This window comes from Nanorana parkeri, unplaced genomic scaffold (assembly GCF_000935625.1).
Source record: "Nanorana parkeri isolate BGI_ZX_2015 unplaced genomic scaffold, ASM93562v1 scaffold167, whole genome shotgun sequence".
In the NCBI taxonomy this organism is placed as follows: domain Eukaryota; kingdom Metazoa; phylum Chordata; class Amphibia; order Anura; family Dicroglossidae; genus Nanorana; species Nanorana parkeri.
Window position 1 is genome coordinate 548,165 of NW_017306435.1, and position 26,348 is coordinate 574,512.

Genomic DNA, 26,348 nt, shown 5'->3' on the forward strand with positions numbered 1-26,348 from the left:
TATATATATATTTGTTCAGATACTTGGCTTTAGCTGTGTAGCACCATTTTTCAACATCTAAGATTAGGCCAAAAACATAGTTCTTACCATTGCTACAACACCAGTTTTGACATTGGTTCAAAAGCCAATTGCACAATCATTCTAGAACTACACTACCGTGAAAAGAACTGTTCTCGTTGGTAGTAAACCTTAAACAAGCTTTAGTGCCAATTCAAAAGGCCCATATACAATCTGGGTTTGTGTTTTCCATTGTCTTGTTTTATAGGAATCTGATCTTCCCAAAATATAAAAAAATGGTGTCTTATTCCTCTGTATACTATTGTATTAGGAGAAACTAACACTATAGGGAATCTAAGGAAGGCACTACATGCATTCGAGCATATAAAAGCAGTTTTGCCTCAATGATCCTCATTTTGTTTTTCACATTTGAAATACATATATGCTCTGGGACTGATTTACTAGAGAGAAATGTTATTTTCCATCAAATATACTCAAGGAGGAAATGAATGTTTTATTTAATTCACTACATGTGATTTGTGAGTAATAATCCTTTAGTGAATCAGTCTCTTATAGATTCTGTGAAGGAGAGCAAGATGTCCGATTTGCCTCATTTAAAAAATCTATGAATCAGATTTAACTTGCCAACTGGTCAGTCGCCCCCCTTTTTCAATCAAACAAGGTCAAGTTTCAGGGTCCACATGGACCAGGATTTTGTTTGCTGTACCAATAAACACCATGGGATAAATACCTCCAATACCCAAAAGAAGAAAAACATGACTTATCTGTATTGGACCCAGAGTAGACCACACACGCTGCACTACAGTGTCAATAGATGCGAAACGTGTAGTCACACAGCAAAACCTGCCTGCGACTGACTACGACTACTTAGGCACAATGGTGACTTTTTGCGACTGAAAAATACATGTGTAGCTTGACCTTAAAAGGGAACCTATATATAAAAAAAAAAGTAACGATTTACAGCCACAGCCTTAAAAGTTACTTTTCATGGGACCTGCACTCTGCATGTTAGGTTAACTCCCATAGGCAATGAAAAGCTGCACCAACTTAACACGCAGTAAGGATTCATCCATGAATTTCCAAACCATTTGACCTGAAATGTTTTCATAACAGCGGCACCAAAATCATTCATATGACATAACACTGACTCTGGATATCTTTTGAGGAGTTGCCGTTATTTACTTGTGTCTGAAGATGAGGCTCCGTGGATGTCATCTTAATCTGGGCTTCACAACCCACTCAGAAACTAACCGAAAACAGGAATGCAGACAAGGAACTATCAGGAGACTTCATATGCACAAAGTAGACTAATATTGCAAGTATAGCAATAAAGCCCTGGTGCTTGCACCTTCAAAACAAGTCAGCAATGGCAGCTTCTGAATTTCTATTCTAACAGGATCCTTTTACGTAAGCAAAAGGAGTTGAGCTATTCAATCACAACAAAAAGGTAGGCGGAGAAAAGCAGAGAGAAGATGTACCTGAAACAGGAGAACGTTGTATCTTGCTGAAGAAAGCACGTGTGTGCTTTACAGAAGAACTACAGTGTGACCGTAGACAAAGAAAAAGTTGTGACACAAAGATGAATGCCTGTATTGGCCTGGAGTACGTTTATGAATTCTAGACTCATCCCTAGATGGCACTATACTTATTTTGGGTTAAAGACAGTGATTGCGCTAGAAAACACATCTTGGATAATTGGTTCGATCGTCAAGATCTGTTGGCCAAGGGATGTGTACAGAACACATACTGAGTCCAGAGAGAGGCAATGGTCTCCCAATCCAATCAAAATTGCCTGGATCACAAGACATTCCTATGCCTATGGACACCTTTATATTTTCACATTGACCCTTCTTTCCCTACACTTTCTATGGGCTTTATTGCATGGTTAGCAGTTGTTGAAATAAGAGGAATAGAAAGTGTTTCCCTACTACTGTTCGATGTTACAATTTTGGTACTACAAGGCACATCTCAAACTGTTTTTGCGGTGTGGTTTTCACCAGGCAGTGTGAATTGGGCCAATTAACATTAGGAGATCCCAAAAGAGAATCTTTAGAGTCCCTTAACCGCACACTGCTTCACCTCTAACACTTCAATGATTGTTGGGTACTGCATGTCTCAGGGTACTGGGTCTTATCAGCGATGAAGGCCAAGGACTTTCACATTCCACCAAATAATATTCCTAATAGCCAAATATAAAGGCTTTTAAAAAGGTAGACAATTCAGTAAAAGGACCAATTCAGTTGTTTGTATACGTAATGTATACAGAATAACTAATTTTACCAAATTGAAGTCTCAACGTAGAGTAATCAGAGAAGAGTAAAGTAACAAATAGCCAAATATTCCAGCCCATGTATCCATTTTTGTTTTCTAAACTCCAAGTCCTTTAACTGTACACCCCCTAGATATGCCTGTAGTATAGATACCAATTCTGGCCACGGAAGCAATGATAATCTAGAAGAGTAGATGGTGGAAGGTGTAGAAATACACAGATGGGTGGTAGATCTGTGGACAATATTTTGTTTATTGATCATTGTGGGTATGTATCTACATTATCTCTGGGGGTACTGATGTGAATGGCCCGGTGCTGTGCTAGTGTGTATATATGAAGCGTCATATATACACACTAGCACAGCACCGGGCCATTCACATCAGTACCCCCAGAGGGACTTCTAGTCATACATACATATGAGGGGGACATTTGAATTGAACTCAATTTAGCTGCCATTATGTGTTAACAAATGAGCCCAGAACTCCAGAGCTGCATGGCTAGTGTCTAACACATAGGTTGGATTCACACTTGTGTGCTTTTGCCCAGATATGATTAAATAAATAGAAACACAACAAAATGCTCTTCAATGCATGTTAAAATGATCTATGTGCATTGACGGATTTTAATGCATTTTCATTGATTTCAACTGTCCAAAAACATGAACGTGTAAATCCAGCCCTTGCCACATCTATCAGAAGCCAATATATAGTTCTAAAGAATGACAGAGCACAGGGTTTATTAATGGGTCAATTGCTTTAGCTCTTCCTGCTAAGATTGTAAACATTCTCAGCTATAGGATAGGGCTACACAAGCAATTGTAACCTCTTATTAGTGAAAGATTGATCCCTTGTTGGCAGACACCTTATTTGCAGCACACTGAAATCAAGTTTCTTCCAATGAGAGGAATCTTAACGAATGACTGAAACAGACACATAAAACACCATTCATATAATCGTTGTTAATACTGCAAGTCAAAGTTTATTATGCTTGGTGTATTGATCACAGAACTAGAAGAGCGTGAATCATAAGTGGGAGGTCACGTTTTAGAAAAAAGTGACCAGTTAGGATCCATCTCCTCATCATGGCTGCATTTACCATACAGGCAAACCAGGAATTGTCCATGGTAGTACAGATCTTTAAATTAAAAAAAAAGGAGGATTTATAGTTTGTTCTTACTCTACACAGTGTTGTGTCTTAGTTCTAACAAAGCAGTATGCGGCCATTTTAAATTTGTATATTTTTCAATGGGCTTCAGAATAATAAATGAATCAAGATTTGAGAAAACTAAAACTCTCTCCCAAGTAGATGTCAGACGCCTCATCCAGATTGCCTTAGACTAATTATATTTTGATGCACAAACATATGACTATTGGTCTTCGGAGGACATGGTGACATGGACTTCACTTTCTACACTCTCTCATCATGTGATAAAAACCCTACAAATGCAGAATCTCCAGGCCTGGACTGGCTCTTAAAAGGTTTCTAAACTCTCACATTTTTTTGCATTTTGCATATATATGAGGCTAGCAAGCAGTAGATATATGCAAAAAGTAAAAAAAAAAAAAACGCTTTAAAAAGCAGTTTAAACTTACCTGTCTTCACCGCGCGCTCCCGTCCGAAAATCCTTGGGTGGCCGCAAAGCATCTTGGGGCGGGCGCAATTTGGATTTTCAGCCGGGAGACGAGGAGAGACACAAGGTAAGTCTATGGACGTGTGCACCCGCATGCAGACACCGTGGGACAGGAAGTGCCAGGATGGACAGAGGAGTCAGCGCTAAATCGGAGACCCGCCGCAGCGCTGGGAGAGAAGGCTGAAAAGGACAGGAAAGAAGAGGAAGGTCGGATTAAGAGACACCATTTAAGGTAAGTGCTTTAATTAACATTGGGGGAGGGAAAAAAGTTGACTTTAATGTCACTTTAAGTAAATGGAGAAGGGAGTAGATCAATTGAGTGTCAAACAAAACAAAACCCTTTCCATTCAACATCTACAAGGAGGTGAAATTTATAGCAGGAAAGGGCCAATGATTGGGATTGTGGTCACAACAAAGTAATCAGATCACCTTTGTTCAGAATACGTTACAGAAATCATAGTCGCACACTGACATTTTAGTAGTATGCGTGATAGCCTAAAAAGTTTTGCCTTTTCTGTAAAAAGAGAAATCCGGCATCAGTCTGGAGCCTTGGCCTACAGTGTTTGCAAAAGCAAATGATGTGGAGGACCAACACTAGGAGACAAGTCATGTAGAACTACCCAGGCAGTAGATCTATCGGAATAGTCTTCTAATGTATCGCAGGACAAATACCCTGGCACTGGTCACATGACCAGCCACGGGACCAGCACACAATTAGCCTTATTACAGGAAATGGTCCAGGTTTTAAGTGATGGTCTTGGGCTCACTTTCACTACACATTAATAAAATTGTGTAAAGTTATATAACTGCATATCTGTTTTAAAGGTCACTACATTTATAATAGATATACACAATTGTTTGGAAGAAGCTGGAGATGTAAGAACACCAAGCAGTTTCTTGTATCTTTCAGGGACGTTGGTTGCAAGTGGTCTACTTTTGAGTGCACAGGCCAGTACACTTACACCAGGGAGATTACTGTTTGGGTGAACCTGGCGTGAAATATGGCGCGTTATAAAATACTGATTGAGGCACATTCAAATACCTGGGAAACAGATTAAAGGGTTAATAAACCCTCAGCATTTTTTGCATACATCTACTGCTAACAAACAGTAGATATATGCAAAAACGTTTTTAAAAAAACAAACAAAAAACCTTTCAAACAGGTTTAAAAACGTACCTGTGTCTTCGCCGTGCGCTCCCGTCCAAACATGTGAAGAGTCTCGGGCGGCCGCAAAGGATCCTGGGGCGGGCGCATGCGCACTTCAGATGTTCGGCCGGGAGACGAGGAGACACACAAGGTAAGTCTATGGAGCAGTGTGCACCCTGACAGACTCCATGGGAGATCAGAGGAGAGGAGGAGTCTGTGCTGGATCAGAGACCCGCACCAGCGCTGGAGGGACTACACTAAAGAAGAAGATGATCGGATTAAGAGGCAGGATTTAAGGTAAGTCCTTATACTAACAATGGGAGAAGGGAATTAGCCTTTAATGTCACTTTAAGTCATTACAAATACTGCAATGGATACACTGCTGACAAGGGTACCCTACAGACTAAGAATTTGTGTATACCGAGAGCATGCATTGACGTTTTTAGGTGTGAAAAAGGACGGCACCATGCAGGTATCCGAGGATCCACCTGCAACACTCCACCAGTATGCTGCAAAGACCACTAACAAGATAAATTCAACATATCATATTCATTTACAATAAAGATTTCTTACATTGTGTACAAAGTGGAGAGTAAGATCGCTATATAAATGTGGAACCTTTATCGACTGATCCACTAATATTTTGTTTGCACAGAAAACTAGATCCTCATGAGCCAGACCTTTAATGTGGTAAATTCCTTGTGTATCTGCATTCAACATGCTCTGTGAGATCCAGAGGAAGCCACAAGGTGGCGTCTGTTCTGCAAATGACAACGGCATACTATAAAGTGAATAGCTGCTTCCTTTAAATTTCACAAAGTGCTCTGTCATGGGGTAAACATGGCAGCTGCCATTAACTAACTGTCCTCCTGAAAATGCAGATAAGGACGTCTGACTTTTCTGATCTGTTGATGCAGCGTCAGTAGCTCAAAAAAGTACTGAAGCCAGAGGGAAAACAATTGCATGCTAACTAGAATTTCTCTAAGACCGACAATGACATGCCCCATATTTATCTCATGACAGGTTTACTTTAAACATCTAGCAATATACAAAAGCTACTGAGCATAAAGGCTAAATCATAGGGTGCCCTTAGATGGACATGAATATGTCACACCGGCTCTCCTGTCCCAGATTTGACAGCAGACTATCATGCATCTCCATGATAGTTACCACAACATAGGGCATGTTGATGCAGATCCACAAATCAGAGGACCAAAAATATAGAAACTGCATCTCTGGTCAGCCACATTAACAGACCTGCAGTAACCTCCGTTTATCACAGACATGGATGGAGCCACACAGACGGCCAGAAGAACTGACTACAGAGATAAATTAAGACCTGCAGAAGCTCAGCACAGGAAAGTGGGTTTTTCAAGGACATGAAAAGGGCCCTTTAGTGAGTACCTCAATGAAAAGGTTTTGTACACTGTAGTGTGCCTAAACATTACCAGTGTGCACAAGTTTCTTGAACCATTTCTACTGACATACAGATAATGAATATTTCCTGTTTTGTCCTCCAATGAACATGATTTCTAATGATCCTTATGGTTTTTATCTATAAATGCCACATCATTGTAGAGAATTATAGGGTCTGATTTCTAAGTGAAGTAGCTAATCAGAGAATATTCCATCTAGAACACATATCCCGCAAAAGAACTGGAAGGTCTCCTCCTTACAAGTTGTGGACATGATGCTCTTTTGTTTTACCATTTCATTACAATACCTAGATTGCCAAATACAGAAACATACTTGGTATCAACTATGTTTAAGAGTTGATTAACAATTACTAGGGATGTTCAGATACCAAGTACCGTACTCGGTACAAGTACAGATACTTTTCCAGCTCCAAGACTAGACTAGAGAATAACTCAAAAGTTAGGAGGCAGCTGTCATTTGTAAGGAGCACACGGAGCTCCTGGGATTTGTGCATTCCCGTTTTAATGTATGATTTTTGTTTTATAAATATAAATAAGAGATGCACCGATACCATTTTTTCAAGTACAAGTACTGATACTTGTACAAGTACTCACACATTTTTGTTTATTGTCATGTGACAGTTTTTCTAAAACTATACAGACTAATGATTTCAGGACAGTGGTGGAGCGCCAGAGCCAGGTCCCCACTGCAACCGCTGCAACCCTGGTAGTTCTCATGAAAATGCCAAGTATCGGCACTGGTATCTGAACATCCCTAACAATTACACTCTAAGCAAGTGGCCTTCTAACTGGATAAGAGATGTGAGCTTACATCCTCCAATATACTGTATAAAATGTTAGGTCTTATTAGTGCTAAAACAGGTAAAGCATATAACATACATTTTAAAAAACAAACAAAATAATAATAACCTTAGAGATTAAAAACAAACAAACACGTTTTCTAGCCTCAGAGAGACCTTGTCACTTTACTTTGAAAGGACAGTGTCTGTTGATAGCCCATCCGCTTTCAAGGCATACTCACGGATCCACGCTCCATCACCGCCTTCTAGCGACCAGAGTCCACATTGGGCAAGTTCCGGGTTTGGAGCTTACCCGCTTGAACAACTTTACTTCTCAGCCCCACGTCACGTGTTTGAACGTGGTGATTGGCCCAAGCACTGTCACATGCTCTCCCACACATGAAAGTCCATACAATAAAACTAGGGCTCCAATTGAGCTGCTAGGCAGTAAATACATGGGCATTAGAAAACATAACTTGCTGGGGAGGGGGGGCTAGGCAATTGGCAGGCACTGTCACTTTGCTCTCAATGGACAAAGTGACAGTGTCTCTAAAGGAATACAAAATATTTAGCTTATTCTTTTATGGTGGGAACCCCCAGTGTCTGCAAGTATTGGGGACATTTTACCTGGTGAAGTTGTTTCACTCAAATAATGTGCCCCTATTTTATCCAAAGAGGATTTGAGAAGAGCCTTCTCAGCCAGACAGTCTCAACAAACACAGACCCCGCTGTTGATAGTGGGTTATTCATGTTATTAAAGAATATGTAACATTTCACTGAAAAACACCTTTAAACTCTATCCACTAATGACAGCTACACATTCTAAAGCCTCGTTGTTTCCACTGGTTAAGGACAGAGGAAGAATATTAGTACATTTAGGAAGAGATACAAGAATGGAAAGGAAAGGCATGGAAAGTAAAAGAGAAAACAGAACAAATCACTGAGTCACCCGGGATCGTTAAAACAAGTTTATTATATTACAATTTAATTCTGGCTCCAAAATGTTTGGATATTTTTTTGAGAAGTTTGTCTTTTCTGGATTCAGTAACAAACCACAGATGGGCAACATTATGTACAGTTCTATAAAAAGAGATTCAGACAGTACACGCACTGCAGGTTTAGTCTGACCGGGGTGGGCTGTGATTTGATCTCAGAAGGTGGATTTTCTAGGTTTGTTTTCACACATCCCCCCCCTGTGACCCATCCCCCAGGGGGGTCCTGGAGGTTGGGGTCCTGCCTGGGGTGGCGGTAACCGAGAGCCCCTCAGGCACGAGTCGGGCTTACCTCGGTCTCCGCTGGGTCATCTGAGTTTTCTTCCTCAGTGTCCAGCAATTCAATTGTTAATTGGACCTGGCCGCAGCTCTGGGTGAACACCAACTGCAAAAAGAAAAAACAACAACATCAGTCAGTCAGTGGGGAAAACAGATTATTAATCAGTTTCTTTAATGACAGGGTCAGTCCATGCAAAACGGATTTCAGTTTATGGTAAATGCTGGAGAGCTAAACAACCTGACAGTTTCCTAGATCTCTTGGCACAGCCTCAACCCCTTCACGGCTGACGACGTACAGTGTACGTCGCCAGCATCGGGGCTGTTTAAACAGACCGGGACTCTGTGTAAACTTGTGTGGGCTTTACAACAGAAACGATTCTGGCGACTCAGCTGTCGCCAAATCGCTTCTATGGCCCGGTGAAGGGGTCCCCCCCACTTGACACCCCCGCCGTGCTTCCCGGGCTCCGTTGCCCATCCTACGGGCCCGTCGTCGATCCCCTCCCTGTTCATCTGCATCGCTTCCGGTCCCATAGCTGTCAGTGCGGGGCTCCTGAAGCCCAGCTATTGAAGTGCGATCTGCACTTCAATAGCTTATTTGGAGTGTAAAAGGTGACACTGGGGGTCTTTGGACCCCCAGCATCACCTTAAAGAGTACCTGACACCACCATCTGCCATCACATGGGGGGATTTGTAAGCCCCCCCTATGTCATAGCAATCAAAAAAAAGTTTTTAAAATTAAAATGAAATAAAAAAAAAAATGTATGTATAATTATTTTTAGATTTAAGTGCCCCTCGTGTTGCCACATAAAACACGCGTCAGGTGTGCCTACATATGTAAACAACGGACGCGCTACACACGTTAGGTATCGCCGCGCACGCCGGAGTGAAAGCAATAATTCTAGGGCCAGTATTTTTGGGTACCTCTAAATTGATGGCCTGTGGGGGCTTTTAAAGCGCCGTCTATGGACTTTTTGGGGTACTGAAGTTTGTCACGGACGCAAACAATTTTTAACCTGGGCATGTTGGGTATCAATTTACTTGTTGTAACCTCATCTTTTATATTTTATTAAACAATTTGTATTTTATTGTGTTTTGGGGCATTGAAGTACATTTTTCACTAAATGTTGGGGTTTGATAAAGGAGTTGCGCTAATATCGTGCAACATAAAAATTTGCAACTGTCCCCCATTTTATTCAATAGGGTCCCGGCTTTCAGAAAATATATAATGTTTTGAGGGTTTTAAGTATTTTCAGGCCTAAAATGCAGAATATAACATGGGTGCAAAAAATGAAGATAAAAAAGGCCTCAGTCATGAAGGGGTTAATGGACGGTCCCCACTTTTCTTGTTGGAGCTGCTGAACATACAAAAGTAGGTGAACACCCAAAACTCCCAAAGTAGACAGGACCAGAGTCAGGCATATGTCTTTCTTGGGAGAATCCCAGACATAGAAGAAGCTAGGGCTGACTAAATGAAATATCACTTCTGGGTGGACTGACATTTAAAAGGTAAAGACATTCATCACCAATGCAACAATATTCTTAGATTTCCTGCTACAAAGTTTTCTCTGTCACTAGTATGGAGAAACAAATACTTCCTCAATACTGGGAAATCAGAAGACATTTGAGGCGCTGTTACCTAGTCTTACAAAGGACTGGTTATTATCAATGCCAGCTTCTTCTAGTGACAATCATTGTTTAAAGGAAATAGCACTCATAGAACTCTGCAGGACCAATTAACCACTTGATGACCGGGGTGTTTACACCCCCTTCCTGGCCAGGCCATTTTTCAGTATTCAGCGCTGCAGTACTTTGACATTTATTCCATCATGCAACGCTATACTGAAATGACTTTTTTTACCATTCGACACACAGAGCTTTCTTTTGGTGATATTTAATCAACACTGGAGTTTTTATTTTTTACTATATAAAGAAAAAAGTACCGAAAATTTTGAAAAAACAAAGTTTTTCCTACATTGGGTTAAAAAACCTTTATTGGCCATTTTTTTGGTAGAATATAAAAAATGGGGTCACACTGGTTAGACAGACACCAAACATGTCAAGTCTTAAAATAGCATGCGCAAGCGAAATCGCAAAAAAACTACCTTTCCGAAATTGGCCATAGGCGACGCTTTAAAAGCTTTTACCGATCATCAGTTTAGTGTTATCAGTGATTGATGGTCCTAAAATTATTGCTCTCACTCTGGCATTCACAGTGATTATTAACATGTGGCTTAATGGGCGCAATCGTCATTTTCGCACGTAAGCACAACTGACGCATGTTTGAGTATGTATGTGGGGGACTTTTTTTTTTTTTTTTTTTACACTCTTAAAAAGGAGAACTATGGGGTCAGTGTTTTCCCCCATAGTTCTCCTTAGGGTAACGGGAGGACACAAACTAGCGTCCTCCCGTTACCCTAAGCTCAGTATACCGCAAGCTACAGCTCGCGGTATACTGAGACGCCGCAGCCGGAGCGGATCCCGACGTAGATGACGGGATCCGCCCAGCTGCGTGAGTGACAGCTGGCTCTGCCTATCTAGAGGCAGAGCCAGCTGTACCCGCCCCCTCCCCCGTCCGTTCAGCCAGTCAGCGCTGGCAGATCGGAGCGGGGAGAGGGGAATCCAGTCCCTCCCCTGTCACGGCAGAGAGCCGTGACAGGATCGAGAGGTGAGCGAACCTGGTATGTGTTCGCTCACCTCCCGATCTACTGAGCCGACCTGTGACAGTCTCATTGTCACAGGTCGGCTAGAACTATGAGGTGAGTGAAAATCACTCACCTCATAGTTCTCCTTTAACTTTATTGTTCTCTCATTGGGGGCTAAGAAGCCCCTTATGAGATATCAGATGACAGTGCCATGTCCTCTTCATGGAGACATCAGGGGTCTTTAAGACCCCTAATGTCTCCTAGGGACCACCGTAGAAGCTAATGAAGCAGAGATCTGGAGGGAAAGGAAACGGCACAACACACAAGCCATGTGCCATTACTGGCTGTTTGAAATTTTGAGTTTCCAGCTCGTGAACGCCGCCTCGTATACGTTTAACACGCCCACCCGCATCTAGGAATCTCCCAACTAGCTGTATAATTTATATTATTCCTGATTGGCTAGGAAGCCGCTTCACTTGTTGCTAGGCAGCCTTGCTTCCTGACCAATCAGGAAGCCGGATGGCACCTCATGACTTGCCGCCAGGTTTCCCGATTGGTCAGGAAGCCAGTGTTCTTTTGCTAGAATACCGGCTTCACAGGCAATCAGGAAGCTGAGCGGTGGGTCATGATCCGCCGCCTGACTTTCTGATAATCGGGGCACAATGCACCGGTACTCAGTATCAGCGAGTACCGAAAAAAACAAAATATCAGTACACACACACAATAATATATATATCCCCCCCAGTTCTGCCGCTGGTTCCTGTGGGTTGCAAGCACTCTGATGTCATCACATACAATGAAGGACCAGCAGTCCAACGTTGTAAGCGAGGATGCTGAGGGTCTGCTCACAACCGAACACTTCAGAGAGCACAGACTGCTGGGGCAGCAAGGGAATATTGCAACAAAAACGTATTTTTTGGTTGCCTTCAGATAAAAAAATAAAATAAAATGCATTTAACCCTTGCAGTGCAGGGAAGCCCCACTGCAAGGGTTATTTTTAATTTTACCTGCAGTTTAGCATAAGTAATCTGCTAATAAATAAAAAACATGGGCCCCAGGAACTGTAAGCCATGATGTGCCAGCATATTATGGCAGACTTACCTATGGAAGCGACCCCCTCCAGCGCTTCTGGGATATTTGTTTGTTTTAATGGTCAGATCCTAATACTGGAGGAACAGGCCAAGCCCCTTACCTTGAAACAGTTCTCATCTGACATCAGCTGTTCAGACTTTCGCTGGTAGTTGGCTTCAATCAGGCTGCGTGATGCTTGGGTAGCTAGGAGACCTCCTGTGGCATTGCAGCTGCTCTCCGAGAGGTAGAGATCAGTCACTTGGACACAGATTTCATCACTGACTATGTGCTGGAGCTACAGGAAAAAGGTCCATAGTGTTACTTCAATATTAATGAGAGGGTGTACCATCCTAATACCCTAGACAGTGAAGGTCATCAACTTTAAATCTTTTGAAATGTAAGAACCAAGACATACACGAAGACATTGCACATGTTCTGGGCTTACTGCTTTTATTGCGTCCTAAACTTCTGGTATTTTAAATCAATAAAAATCTGCATACCTAATGCTGAAACAAAACAGCATCGTGACAAATTTGTAATAACTTCAGGATCCATAATTCTGTACAAAGCTGAAAGCAATGTGAATATAGTCTGTATTAAAGGAGAATTATGGGGAGAGGGACAATACACTTACACACCGGTTCTATTGATCGGGAACTGATTCACAACATACCGCTCAGTTCCTAATCTTCTACCTGCAGAGAGTGCCGGATGTCAGTCACCACTACCTGAAGGGATTCCCCCCTCTACTTCTCCCGTGCCGCCTGGAGGAACGGATGGAGGAGGTGGGCAGAGCCAGCTGTCAATAAGGCAGTAGGGTGGATACCGAGAATATTCTGAGGATCCGCCCCAGCTGCAGCGTGGTTCTGAAATAGTCCGCTGTATATGCTGAGTTTTGGGTCACAAGAACATGTCCTCCTGTGACCCTTAAGGGAACTATGGCAACAAATGTTTGGCCCATAGTTCTCTCTTAAACTGTTAAAGTGGCTGTCACTATTAACCTGCCAGTACTTATAGATGCCTGAACATCCCTGTACCTCTGCTTTCCCCAAATGTAAAGCCATTCCACTTAGGGCCCCTTCACTAGAGCATTGTGGCAGTGCATGTTTTGCACACTACCAGAACAGTCATTGTTAGCATTTTTTTTTGTAACTTAAAAGGAGAACTATGAGGTGAGTGCTTTTCACTCACCTCATAGTTCTAGCCGACCTGTTTTGATCCGGTCTGTAACTGCTCTGCTCCTGGACCACGCTTGGTGTGAACTAGCCCTAAGTCACGTAGAATTATTTTTGTGGTATTTGCAATTTGATAAGCAGCCTTGGCTCTGGTTTCTTTTTGTGTAAGCTCCACCCAGCAGGAAATGGTCCGCTTGTTACTGAAGTAGGCACGTTTACTTTGTTTCTGGTTGTGTGAGGTGTAACGCAAAAATGGGAAAGCCGTCTACAATTCTCTAATGATACTAATATGTGGACTGCCATTTGGGATGCAACCAAATCTTGTTCACAGAATGCTCAAGCCCTTGAAACGAATTATAAAATACTCTATAGATGGTATTTAGTACCTACTTGCCTACGCCATTATGTCGCTGGACAATGTTTTCTTTTGCTGGGGTACTTATATTCGCATTTGGTGGGAATGTATGGTGGTTCACAAATTTTTGGAAAAGGCTTTTGGATTACGCTTGATCCCATACGGGTCATCTATATTGCTGAACCCGATTATCTGACTGCTGGTCTTGCGAAAAGCCAAAACTAAACTACTCCGACACATTATTACTGCAGCCAAACAGACGAAAGCTAAAGGATGGCCGACTAATACACTTTCAATTTCCGAGGGTAAAATGAGACTGCATCATGCATTTATCAACAACAAAACAAAAAAACTTACAGCACGTTTACGTGACACTTCATCAAAATTTCAACAAATGTCAATAATAATGTACAAGACTTGACCGAGTAACTATGTACCCATCAAAATCTCACAGCCGAGGTCAATAGGTCACATTCCTTGATTAGAACATGCTGGCTGGGGATATAGAAAAGTGACTGATCACATTCACTACCACATCCCCAGCTTAATGCAGTGAAAGGGACAGGAGATGGGTGAACAATTGCAGCTATTTTTGCTCAATTTCAAACCGATGACAACATAACACTTGGTAGTATATACACCTCTATCGTTAGGAGAGGTCATTATAACGAATATTAGGGAAAAGATACTTAAACTTTTCCTGACATCTGATGAAACCAATACTATCCTAGGGATTCTGCAACCTAGAATGGACATCAACCATTGGAAGGCTGGCAGAACCACCCTGGTACATGTCTTGTAAAAAAACAAGAGCTATAGTTACAGTTTTACTTGTTGATGACACCCCTGAGCAAAATGCAGACAGACTGATTGGCAGACACTTTGCTATATATAAAAAAAGAGACAATTTTTTATCATCCCACGAATGTGACAAAACAAGGCCTAGACCCGCTTTTGTTGAGTACTGGGCATGACCATGCATCATAACTTACAACGCAGAGCTGGAAACAGGTGCACAGCAAATCCAACATGGCTTAGACAAAGCGGAAAGTTGTGAGTGATTTTATTTTAAGTGACCATAATCCCCTCATGTGACAGAAATACATTCTGCCAGCACTCACCTGCCTGACTATGCTCTGGATCAGCTTATCCATAGTAAAGGCAATGAAGGCATGGATGGTAAACATCTCCCGCAGGGAGTCTTCATATTGGTTCGCGTCCATATTCCCGTCCAGCAGGTTCCGAACCATGTCTAGGAATGCTGGGTAATAATCCACAGCCTCTATGTCCACTGTAGAACAAGTTGTATAAACACATGCTTATCAAAATATACAGGTAATAAATGACACTGTACATATACACATTTTTAATGAATATAAAGACATTTAAAAAAAAAAAAGTTCCTCTGTTAGATTGGTTGTAAACTGTAAAAATCACTTAATATTGAGCAGTGTTTCTTACCATAAGACCAGATGTATGAAACAAACTAAAAAGGTACAGAATTGTGTGTCCTTAAAGATGAACTTAACCCACCAATTAAAATGCCTTCCAAAACAGTTACCTTTAAGGCATGCCAACTGTCAAGGTTGCCAGTGTGCTTATTTCAGATCTCAACCAAAATTTGCAAGCCCTCACATGGCTGGTGTCATAGCTGATTACATGTGCGGCACCATGGCAACTGCTATCCAAATAGAGGCTAAGATGGCCCCTTCCTTGGCTTTAAAGGGAAAGGAGGATGTAGTTCCACTTATGGGGCAGATGTACATAACCTGGAACAGTTATTTGCAGAATTTCCCAACTCAAAAAACTCAGATTGTTTGCAACAGGCAATTGAACTCTATAGAGCAGGAAGAATTCTACTGTATACAGAAATATCATGAAAAACATACGCAATCAAACAGGTACCTAGATCTGCCAGTAAACACACTGAAGCCAGGGTGCTCAATATGCAGATGGACACTCCTGGTTGAATGTCAGCTTTGCCATCCATCCCCAACCATTCTTTAATGCATTACATATCACTTCATAAAATATTAAAAGGTGCACATTTTAGGGTGACATGCTAGAGCTCACAACTCTGAGCTGGAAGATGAAAATCTGCATTTAAAGTGCCCGGGGGGTAACAGCATGTTCAGGCCAAACCTCCAAGTGCCCACTTCTAACGCCTTATATCAGATTAAGAACTTTATTCTGAAATCCAGGCTTATATTGAGAAATCCCAGCTAATGTAGTTAAATAGTCAACAGAAAACAATTAAATATTTTACACGTGGTTAGCGCAAGAACCTGGATTTGATTTAGTATTAGCCCCCTGTTATTCCCTGTACAGCAACACAGAAAGGCATAGGAAGGGGCGTCAATAGGAGCCAAAAAGGTATACTGCATGCACATTTGCTGACAGAAGGAGAGCAGTGAGAGCAGAGGGGTGAACTGCTACTGCTCCTTCACTATCCAATCGCAGACTAAGGGCAGGGAGGTGACCAAACATTACTGCTTAGCTGCAGAAGAGAGAAGTCTGTCTGGCAGGGCTGTGTGAACCTCAGGACACAAATATAAATCTTTTGCCAAACAAAACACCTTCTATATATTCATTTCGTATTCTGTCTGGAGTATAGCTTTAAATATATCCAAGTTTAAAATATTTGGTGATCACATTATTCAGGGATTAGAAATAGAGCATAAAAGCTAGGCATCGACATGGGGGCAACGAGTAGAGGAACCACAAATCCCAGTCCTTTAACGATTTAACCGTCTCAAAATCTGACGCACCACATTTTACTTACTTGGCTCTTTCAGTCGCAACTGAATGGCAGGGCTGTCATTCTTGTCCCTCTTCAGCCCGAGTACCTCTCTTTCCCATTCCCGTTCCCTCATCTCCTCTTCCACCTGTTTCTCTGCTTGGTTATAAATGCGCAGGAGGCGGGAACAGAGTATCTGGTGCAGACGCAGGAAGATGTACCAGTTATTGTTAACATAAAACAAGTTGTAAGCGTCTTCCATGCCCCTAAACTTCTGCGCTGCGGAGTTTCCAAACAGCAGCTTGGCTTTTGGTGGACTACTGCCCCCGCCTCCCCCCACCCCATTGTGTTTCTTGATAACCCCATCCTCCGTTTCATCTGTCTGTTCCTCTTCTTCCTCCTCAACGTCAGACAGCTCTCCTCGCTGGGCAAACAGAAGGTCAGGGATAAAATGATAAACTATCTGTTTAATCTTATATTTGTCTTCCTTCTGAATACCAGTCTGTCTTTTCACATGGTGGATGATAAGAGAAGCTGCATCTTCCAGTATCTGTTTGTCCTCATACATCAGTGTGAGATGAGGTCCTGTGGGGACTCCAGAATTGTCCTCGGATGCCTGCTCTTGCCGCTGTCAAAGACAAAAATCAGCAATTAGATGGTCAGAGGCCTTGTGCATCTCTGAAAATGCTCAATGAAAGCCAAAGATTGATCATAAGCATACCAGTACATTTCATATTGTATATTACATATAGATGGTATTTATCATTCCAATTAGGAGCCACAGCCATACAGGTATTTATCATTCTGAATAGAAATTACAGCTGTACCTGCATTGTGTGGCTGAAATCAGCCGAGTGCTATTTCCCATTCAAAACATTTTGAGAACAGAGAAAGGACCAGTCCTTTATAGAAATGCATTGTGTGAAATTGCCAATTCATGTTGAGAGCATGCAGCAGTACTAGGTCTGTCTGCACTGGCCCAAATCTACTTTATGGAACGTCATTTATTCTCTAAACGATATGCAGATACCAGTAAACAATGATACATGCTATGAAATGTATTTTACTCACAGTTCTACTTACAAGGAAATATATACAACTTTACAAGTTAGTTTTTGAGGTGACTTTCGCAATTGTACTTGCTTGTTGGTTGGTTCCATGTTTTCATAAGGATTATTCCTTATAAAAAGATATGGGAGTTTTCCCATCTAAAACCAGCAGAAGTTACATGATATATCTGACTGCTGCATTGGGCAAACAAATGGGGGATAACCGTATGCTTACCTCATCATAGATGCTTTCGATCTCATTTAGCAGACTCTTTGAGCGCAGAATCTTTGTGTCAATCTGTTTATAGTTTATACCCTGGTGGTCTAGAGATTTCAGGTAGTACTTTTCATTTTGCTCCCGCCATATCTTATTGAAGCCTCGTTGTGCTTCCCTCCATTCCTCTTCCTTCATTTTCAACCTTCAGGCAACAATGGCATTAGAAGACTGATCAGAGGCAACTCAAATAAAGGTAATGCAAAAGCAGCAGAGTGAAATATAGGGCGAAGACCAAAAAACAAGTGGTTTACATAGAAGGAACAAACCAGAATTGAGGATGAAAGCAACTGAGAATTCTCAGGTATTTGCATACAGAGCAAATAAGGCAAAACAGCCACATCACCTACAATGCACTAACCTCTTCAATACAATTGGGACGGCAACAGCTGGGTTTTTCTTAAGGCCATCTATAATGTCAGCAGCCTTGTCAGCGTATATCCTCTGTAGAGCCTTCCGATGTATGACTTCGGATGTTCCTCCTAGAGTGTTGTCTAAACGAAACTTAGCCTGGTCCTCAGCAGATAACCTCGAAAGCTTCTTCTGAATGGCCTCTAGTACTCTGATAGTAGCCAGATTGGTTTCCAATACAACATCCAGCTGAGAAAAAAAAACAAAAAAAACACACATATGTATCACTGAAGAGTAGAAAGAACAACTTAGAGGGCAGGAGGTTGTCAGCAACATATAGGAGTCAACAGGCCATGTTAAGAACCAGAAGCCATGTTTCATTAAGAGAAAAAGTGCCAAAAATAAGGAGTTGTTCAAGCACTGGCTACAAGGCCCCTGTAATTTCTTCAGATATGAAGTCAATCTGCATTGCATACAATCAAAAAGTGAATCCCCAGTTTAAACAAAAGGTAGTAAGTGACTTTTTAAAAAAGAAAAACAAAACAAATGTATCCTTACCTCAAACCGCTCATCCTCACAGCGGTAGATGTGCTCCTCATACTGCGTCTTTTTAGAACTAACAAAGGTGGAGTCTTCTGACCAAGAGGGAAAGGAAACCCACGTGTCATTCAGGACCTGTGCAGAAAGGCAAAACAGGGCATAATTATGTCACCAAGTTACTTTATATATTTACACGCTACCAAGAACAAACTATTCACATTGATCAACATCATCTAATTAATATAAAATTCAATTGAAGGCCAATTTTGCATGGAAGCCAATAAACCTACTACCATGTTTTTGGATTGTGAAAGGAAATTGGAGCACTTGGGGAAAAAAGGGTGAAACCCAGGCCATTGCAGCCCACATAGCTCCGATTGAGCACAGAGCAGGGGGCATGGAATCGTAGCATCAAATTTTTAATTCAAACAGTTAAATATAAAATTACCCATTTACTTCTAACCTCTACAGGACAGGAAGTCAAGGGAAATCTCTTGAACGGAAAATCCAAAAAAAAAGAAAATGAAAAACACCGACATGGGTTTTAGCCATTGACTACTCTTTACAAAAAGTCAGCAATAGGAACATTTTCTCTCCAGGGCAGCCTTTCTCCAAGGCAGTCGCAGACTGTGTAGGACAGTCTCTCTGTCACACTCTCTCCAGTTAAATCACATTTTCCACGCAGCCTCTTCTCCAGGACAGTCTCCTAGTTGTTTTCTCTAGGATATAAAGACTCTCCATGCAGCTCTGCTACCCCCTTGGCAGTGTTTATTCCCCGGGAAGTCTCTCTACATGACATTTTCCAAGCTGCTTATTCGGTGGAGGGCTTTTGTCATAAAGGTCCCTTGATTTGTAGCTACAGAAAGGAGGCCAAAACAATCAAGAGGAAAACAGAAAACACCAAGCAGATAAGTGTCTCTGGGGCCTGAAGTCTGCAAATCATTAGCGTTCAACACTAAGCAACCAACTACTCTGTGGCAACTTTCAACATGGTATGGTAGATATACTGGAGGCACAAGTAAATTTTCCTTCATGAGGCTGTTTGTTCATACTTTGGGGATATCAACCTAATCATCTAGGTAGATTTTATGTCAAATACAAATTTTTATTTACGCTTTCCTTTATATTGGTCTAGATGCCATCAGTTAGTATGATACCATTCCTCTGTGGCTGCAGTTTTCATTGAAATTCACTAACACGAGAATAGACCGATTGTTCAAAAACGCAAACTTTCACAAGACACAGTTTTCAGTGATGCATCAGCTATAGATTTACACGATCATATAAGCAATGTTTACATCGTCACACAAAGCAACCACATTAAAAATGGACATTCGTATAAGTTATATTCCTCACCTCTTTGCAGAGCGGCGTTCTTCCCGTGCACTTGGGCTGTTGGAAGCTTTTTGGCAGCGCTCTATAGCTAGAGCCCAAGCGTTTGCATGACGCATAGTCAATCTCCATGGCAATACCTTCCGTATTCCGCTCTTTTGGGAAGCTTTCCATGTGTGTAGACTCCTTGTAACCCAAGAAGTTTTTAAACCAAGTGAACAACTCAGGAAATTTCCTGTTCATAAAAAGTACCAACACAAAGGGTCATAAATAACTGTGGTGTTTTAACGACTGAGCAAAAACATTTTTCTTTCCTGAACACATTTAAACATTCAAAGCGACTATAGTCCACAATGGGTAAATCAGGTTTACTTTAAATGCAGCAACACATACTCATCTTTTCTTTGTTCCCCATCACTAAAAGCAAAGAAAGGATTCCCTGCTTAAAGGGGCATAATTCTGCCCCCATGAGTCTTATGCTCCCTTCCAGCAACTGTGAAGGGAAAAGATGTGCTGCATCTGAGGCCATTTAACTATACTGCTTTCCCCTGTATGGAACTGTACTAGGGGTAGACAACCTTGAGACAGCAGCTGTGGTAAACTACAAATCCCATAATGCATCTGCCTCTGAGTCATGCATGTGGCTGTCAAATCCTTGTAATGCCTCACGGGATTTGTAACTTCACCATAGCTGGAGTGCCAAGGTTGCCTACCCATGAACTATAATATGATCCCATCATCTACACTATATGAAGACTGTTACCTTACATCAACCAAAGGGAATAAAAACACAGTTTCCATTGGGTACAAGTTCCTTATTTCCCCCGTACTCAACACATCATATATTGGTTAAGCAACAAGACCACAAACACTTACTCAAGTCACTGTATATGAGAGAACATTCACAATTCATTTAGAAGATGTGTAGGGTTTTTTTTTTTTCTTGCACACATCATTAAAACAGCAAAGAAAAGATTACTTAGGATGTTAGAAACTTACGCAAGAAAAGGAGAAACCAACTGCACCAGTTCCGACCGAGAGATGACCTCCTGATTGAAGATCACTAGACACCGCAGGAAATTATCATACGCCTCTGCACTCCGAAGAGCTTTGCGTACCTATAAAAGGTAACAGGTTACAAGAAATAACTCAACAAACTGATGTTAACTTTTCAAAATGTAAGGAATGGAAAACGATTGTGTGACTTATCTAACTACAAGTGTATACGCTAAAAGAAATCCAAGACAGGGTTGTCCATTGAAAAAAGCCTCCTCCTTGCTTTACAGTCTAGACAATGCTTCCACGGCATCAAATTCAGAAGTAATATACCAAGTATATATAACTGCATCATTCAGAAATGAAGAACAAGACAATGTTTTTCAAAAAGCAGAAATAGTCTGAAGAAAATCTTCATTCACCTTATCAAAAAACTGTGATTCTGCCCCTGCGCCATGCTTGTTTGCATCTGCCAAGGATTGATCCTTTGGGATAAGTATCTTAGGCTTCTTCTGCAGGACAAAATAAAAATGTAACCAGTCAATGACAAGAAAATGAGAAAGGATTACCCTTGTACATTCTAAAGGTCCACTCAAGACATTTACCACATAACTTCACACAAATGTAATATTTCAGTTATAGGTAGAGTCTGATGGGACCAAGCTGAAACCTTATAATCCAGAGGTCTCAAAAGTACTGACCCACGGACCAACTCCAGCCTGCAAACCGGTTCTATGTGGACCGCAGACCACGTACTGACTTGCAGGAGCAGCTACACAGTCTGCATCTTTGTCAGATGCAGACCGCATAGCTGCTCCTGTCAGTTCCAGCACTCAGATCCTTTCACCCAACATTCTGACATCCTTCACTAAATGCCGGCCGAAAGGATGGATTAGTAAGGTCTGCACCTGACCTTACTAATCAACCACTGGATCACCAGGGATCGTGCTTCCTTGCCTCCTCCCTGCAAAGATGTAAGCAAGTGAGGGGGCGGAGGAGGAGGGGATGTGTGTATTTTTTTTGTGTGCGTGGGGGCACTTGGAGGGATGGGGAAGTGTGGGCTTGGAACGTTGCAGGAGTGTACCGTTTCATGTGTGCGGGGGGGAGGGGTCTTGGAACGTTGCGGGAGTGTATTGTATCATGTGCGTGTGGGGGGGGGGAGCTTGGAACGTTGCGGGAGTGGATTATTTCATGTGTGCGGGGGGCTTGGAACGTGCGGCAGTGGATTGTTTCATGTGTGCAGTTAAAAGTGGCAACTGTCACCCATTCATGTTAATGGTCAGGTGATCAACTGTCACCCATTCATGTTAATGATTAGGTGACAGCCGCTGCATGTCAATGCCGGCACACCGCATGTAATATGATTACATGCAGTTATTAAAGCCGGATAACCAACATTTTTAGAGGGAGATGAGCAGTGGCAGTGCATATGATTTATTATTCAAACATTCACTTACAACTGAAATAAGAATTCCAGGAGAAAAACTCATAAAGACCCTTAAAAGCAGAAAAGAAAAAAAAATTGGCAGCATCTTTAGAATATAACTGCTTACACACCTTGACAGGAGGGGTGGCTCCAGATCCAGAGTGCCGACGTATCTGACAGCCGTTTTGGTTGGGTCTCTGCTGTTTGTTGTTCATCTGAGGCTTTTTCACAGTACCTCCATGATCATTCCTCACCGACTCCACCTTTTCTGCCGTGGTTTTACTTAACAGCTGGACATTAAAATAAAACAAAACATTCACAGAAGAAGTTCATCATTTCGTATCGATTTTATTTGTTAAAACAGACAGAAGACAACAACATATCACAGTTAAGTAAAATCCACAAAAAGTACTGGTATTGGGACACACAGGTACTTCTAGGAAAAAACAAACCCACTTTTCTACTTGCGTTTTCCTATAGAGAAATCTGCATTCAGTGCGTCAGTACCAAAGGATGCAAACTGTATGTCTAAAGTGCAGATACAGTGGTACCTCGGTTCACGAACTTAATTCGTTCCGCGATTCTGGTCGCGAACCGATTTGGTCGTGAACCGAATCAAACTGATCAGACCATGATCTTGACTAGAGGAAGCCATGACCATGTGTCAGAGCAGGGAAAATGGCTGCGGATGTGTTCGTCACCCGAAGCTGAGGTCGCGAACAGAAGCAAAATTTTGCTGAGCTTCCTGTTCGCGTACAGAAGCGTTTGTGAACAGAGGTACCACTGTATCTGCCTTTTGGCAGCATGTAGAAGTACCCTGCCACATATAATTATAAGAATAGAAAGATAAGAAGTTTGTAAAGTCTATAGAAAATGTGGTAGCACAAAGGTGCTGCTACTACATATATGACAATAAGATAATGAGGTTCCTATGATGCAGTAAAACGTCGTTTTTAAAAATATTTTTGGCAATGCTCCAGAATGAAACACCTGACAAATTCATATGCAAGCGGTTTTACCTACCAAACATCTGAAACACTTCAGCTAGTCTTGTGATACAACATCTAGCCAAACTGACCTGCCTACAGAGTGACAAACACATGTAACAACCTAATGTTATTGCAGACATCTTACCACTGAACTGTTGGCATCAGGCAGGAACTGTCCAAATTCTGACAACAAGTCTTCCTGGTTCTTGAAAAGCCGTGCAACCTGGGCATAGACCTCTTGTTCAGTGAGGGCTGGGGTATAGTTTCCGCCAGCTTCCTTAGCGTTACGCTGCTCCTTCTAGAGTATAGTTCAGAAAACCATGTGAAAAAAAAACATCTAAAATCCTACTCTAGTTTGTAAGATAATACCTAGTATTCCAAGAAAGGAAAAATGCCAAAAGAGATAAAATATGTGGGCAAGAGTACTGTATGTGATCTGCCTAATATTTCCAACTTCAAGGATTTGATATCTGTAAGAAAAATGCTTTAACGCCCTAAACTTGTGCCTTTAACATTTACCTTTGCCATCAGGATCTGTGGCCAAATAATAGTGGTGAACCCCTGGTATTACAACGGGCTTCTTGGCACTCTTCATGTGCCCAAGTCACCCACAGATTTCTCCATATTAATTGTGATGGGGATGCAATGCCAATCCTAACCTAAACACTAGCCTACTTACCTAAGGGTGCCCATACACCTTACAGATAATTGTAAGGCGTATGGGCACCTTAACTGTGTGTGGGATCTCACCAGCTGTCAAGACTAGGACATATCTTCTGTCAAAAGGCAGTATCTGTGTTGAGACAAAGCCATTGATTGGGTGGGCCGACTTGAAGAGACTGCATGTCCCATTGCCTTGGTTGTGTTTGCATATCAACAGGTAGAGGGATCCTAGAGCTGCACACAGAGAAGCACTGCACTTTTTTTTGCTAAACACCTAAAAGGTGAGAGCACAGTCAAATCACAAAATTAGGTTACCCATTAGGTGTGATTTGGGTGTACTTAGAACACCCCTAAAATCATTCCCTACAGGTGTGTGGCTTTTTTCTTTAAGATTTCCCAATACTTACCCTTTTAACTAGTGAAATCCGCACATCGTGTTTGCCCAAATTGTTCAGCTGCTTCAATTTGCCTCTCTTTGCAATGACTAGGGCATCCTACGACGCATTGGTGCTCCGTGAACTCTAAACTGTACCTGCTGGAACACTGTGTTGGCACGTCAGATTGGAGTCCACACGGAGCACACGTTCTAGAGTGACGTTACTCCTGCTTAGGGAGCAGCTCAAGGTACGTTGAGGGGAATTTATCAAAACTGGAGCAGACAAAAACTGGAGCAGCTGTGCATGGCAACCAATCAGCCTCTCTCTTTCATTTTCAAGTCTTAACCGAACTGAAGAGAGAAGCTGATTGGTTACAATGGGCAACTGCTCCAGATTCTGTCTGCTCCAGTTTTGATAACTTCCCCCCTGTGTCTATTATAGGTTTGCATGCAATTTAAGCCTCTGAGATTTTCATTGCTTTCTCTGTATCAATTTATCTTTGTAACCATTGTTACTGGGACAGAAAGTGATTGGAAATCCAACATTTGTTTGCGTCACTGAAACAAAAGTAGAAAGGACATTTTCCAAAGGGGACACCTGTTCTGGTGCAACTGTCTTAGAGGGGAAGCACATGCATGCATGTTGTTCACCTAATGTTCAGATTCTACACCTACACATTTGCAGGTTTTATAGTGTACATTCTGTACACTATAATCATAATTCATGAGGTCTGGCTCTCTAGTTTTAGGCCTAGTGCCTTGGTAAACAAACTGAAATTCTAGGCTTATTATAAAACCTAACCCCATAAAGAACATGCAAAAATGAAACAGATTTGTTTTCATTGAAAAATGGACGACGGTTAATACTGGTTTGGGAGAAAAGGATAAACTATCTGAATGGAGATCTATCTTTAACCCCTTGCCGTCCACCCATTGTAAAAATACAGGCGTACGGCGGATGCTTCCCAGCGGGTGGACGTACATTTACCCACCCACCAGCCCCCGCGCTACCGAACCCCTCCCCCTCTGTTGCCAGTCCCGGTTATCCCCGAAACCGATGTCACCCCTGAGGTGCCCGGGACAGAGAACACCAGCACAGCAGCTACTAGTAGAGAGGAGGAGAGATGAGCATTTCCCCACCGCTGATCTCTCCTCCTCCCGCTCTAAAAGGCGGAAGTGATGTATATTACATCACTTCCGCCTTTAGCTGTCATTTCTCTGGCTGCTATAGCCAAAGAAGATGGTGAAGCAGATCTCTTTGGGGGTCCCAAGGTGACATTAGGGGTCTTAGAGACCCCTGATGTATCCATAGAGGAGGACCTGTCATTATATATTGGCAATCACATAGGGGGCTAAATCCCCCTATGTGATAGCAATCAAGTTAATTGTAAAAAAAAAAAAGTTTTAAGTGCCCAACTTATAAACGTAAATAGGTGTTGGGTGCGCCTACGTGCGAAAACAGTGATTACGCCACACTTTACATATCGCCGCGAACATCGAAGTGTGAGCAATAATTTTAGGGCCATTAACATGTTTGGTGTCTATTTACCCGACGTGACCCCGTCTTTTATATTTTACCAAAAAATTAGGTAATAATAATTGTTTTATAACATAATAGGGATGCACCGATACAAGCATCGGTATCGGCCGCGATACCGTGTATTTGCATGAGTACTCGTACTCGTGCAAATGCTCGGATGTACATAACGTAGGGGAAAATAGTTTTGTTTTTTTCAAAATGTTCAAAAAAAATAAAACCCCAGTGGTGATTAAATACCACCAAAAGAAAGCTCTATCTGTCCCCAAAAAAATTGTATAAAAT

At 41.9% G+C, this 26,348-nt stretch overlaps 1 protein-coding gene across 3 annotated transcripts in view; it reads right to left on the minus strand.

Moving 5' to 3' along the window:
• The window catches only part of SIN3A (SIN3 transcription regulator family member A), a 64,180-nt gene that overhangs the window by 10,182 nt on the left and 27,650 nt on the right, over nt 1–26,348 (minus strand). For all 3 annotated transcript variants that reach the window (XM_018554654.1, XM_018554652.1, XM_018554653.1), the window contains 12 exons: nt 23,633–23,785; nt 22,630–22,788; nt 21,495–21,584; nt 21,076–21,194; nt 20,101–20,311; nt 18,763–18,879; nt 18,215–18,453; nt 17,815–17,998; nt 16,576–17,158; nt 14,915–15,084; nt 12,385–12,558; nt 8,564–8,656 (listed from right to left, as the gene is read on the minus strand). In XM_018554654.1, the coding sequence (XP_018410156.1) occupies nt 8,564–8,656; nt 12,385–12,558; nt 14,915–15,084; nt 16,576–17,158; nt 17,815–17,998; nt 18,215–18,453; nt 18,763–18,879; nt 20,101–20,311; nt 21,076–21,194; nt 21,495–21,584; nt 22,630–22,788; nt 23,633–23,785 (2,292 nt within the window). The remainder of the gene's footprint in view (nt 1–8,563; nt 8,657–12,384; nt 12,559–14,914; nt 15,085–16,575; nt 17,159–17,814; nt 17,999–18,214; nt 18,454–18,762; nt 18,880–20,100; nt 20,312–21,075; nt 21,195–21,494; nt 21,585–22,629; nt 22,789–23,632; nt 23,786–26,348) is intronic.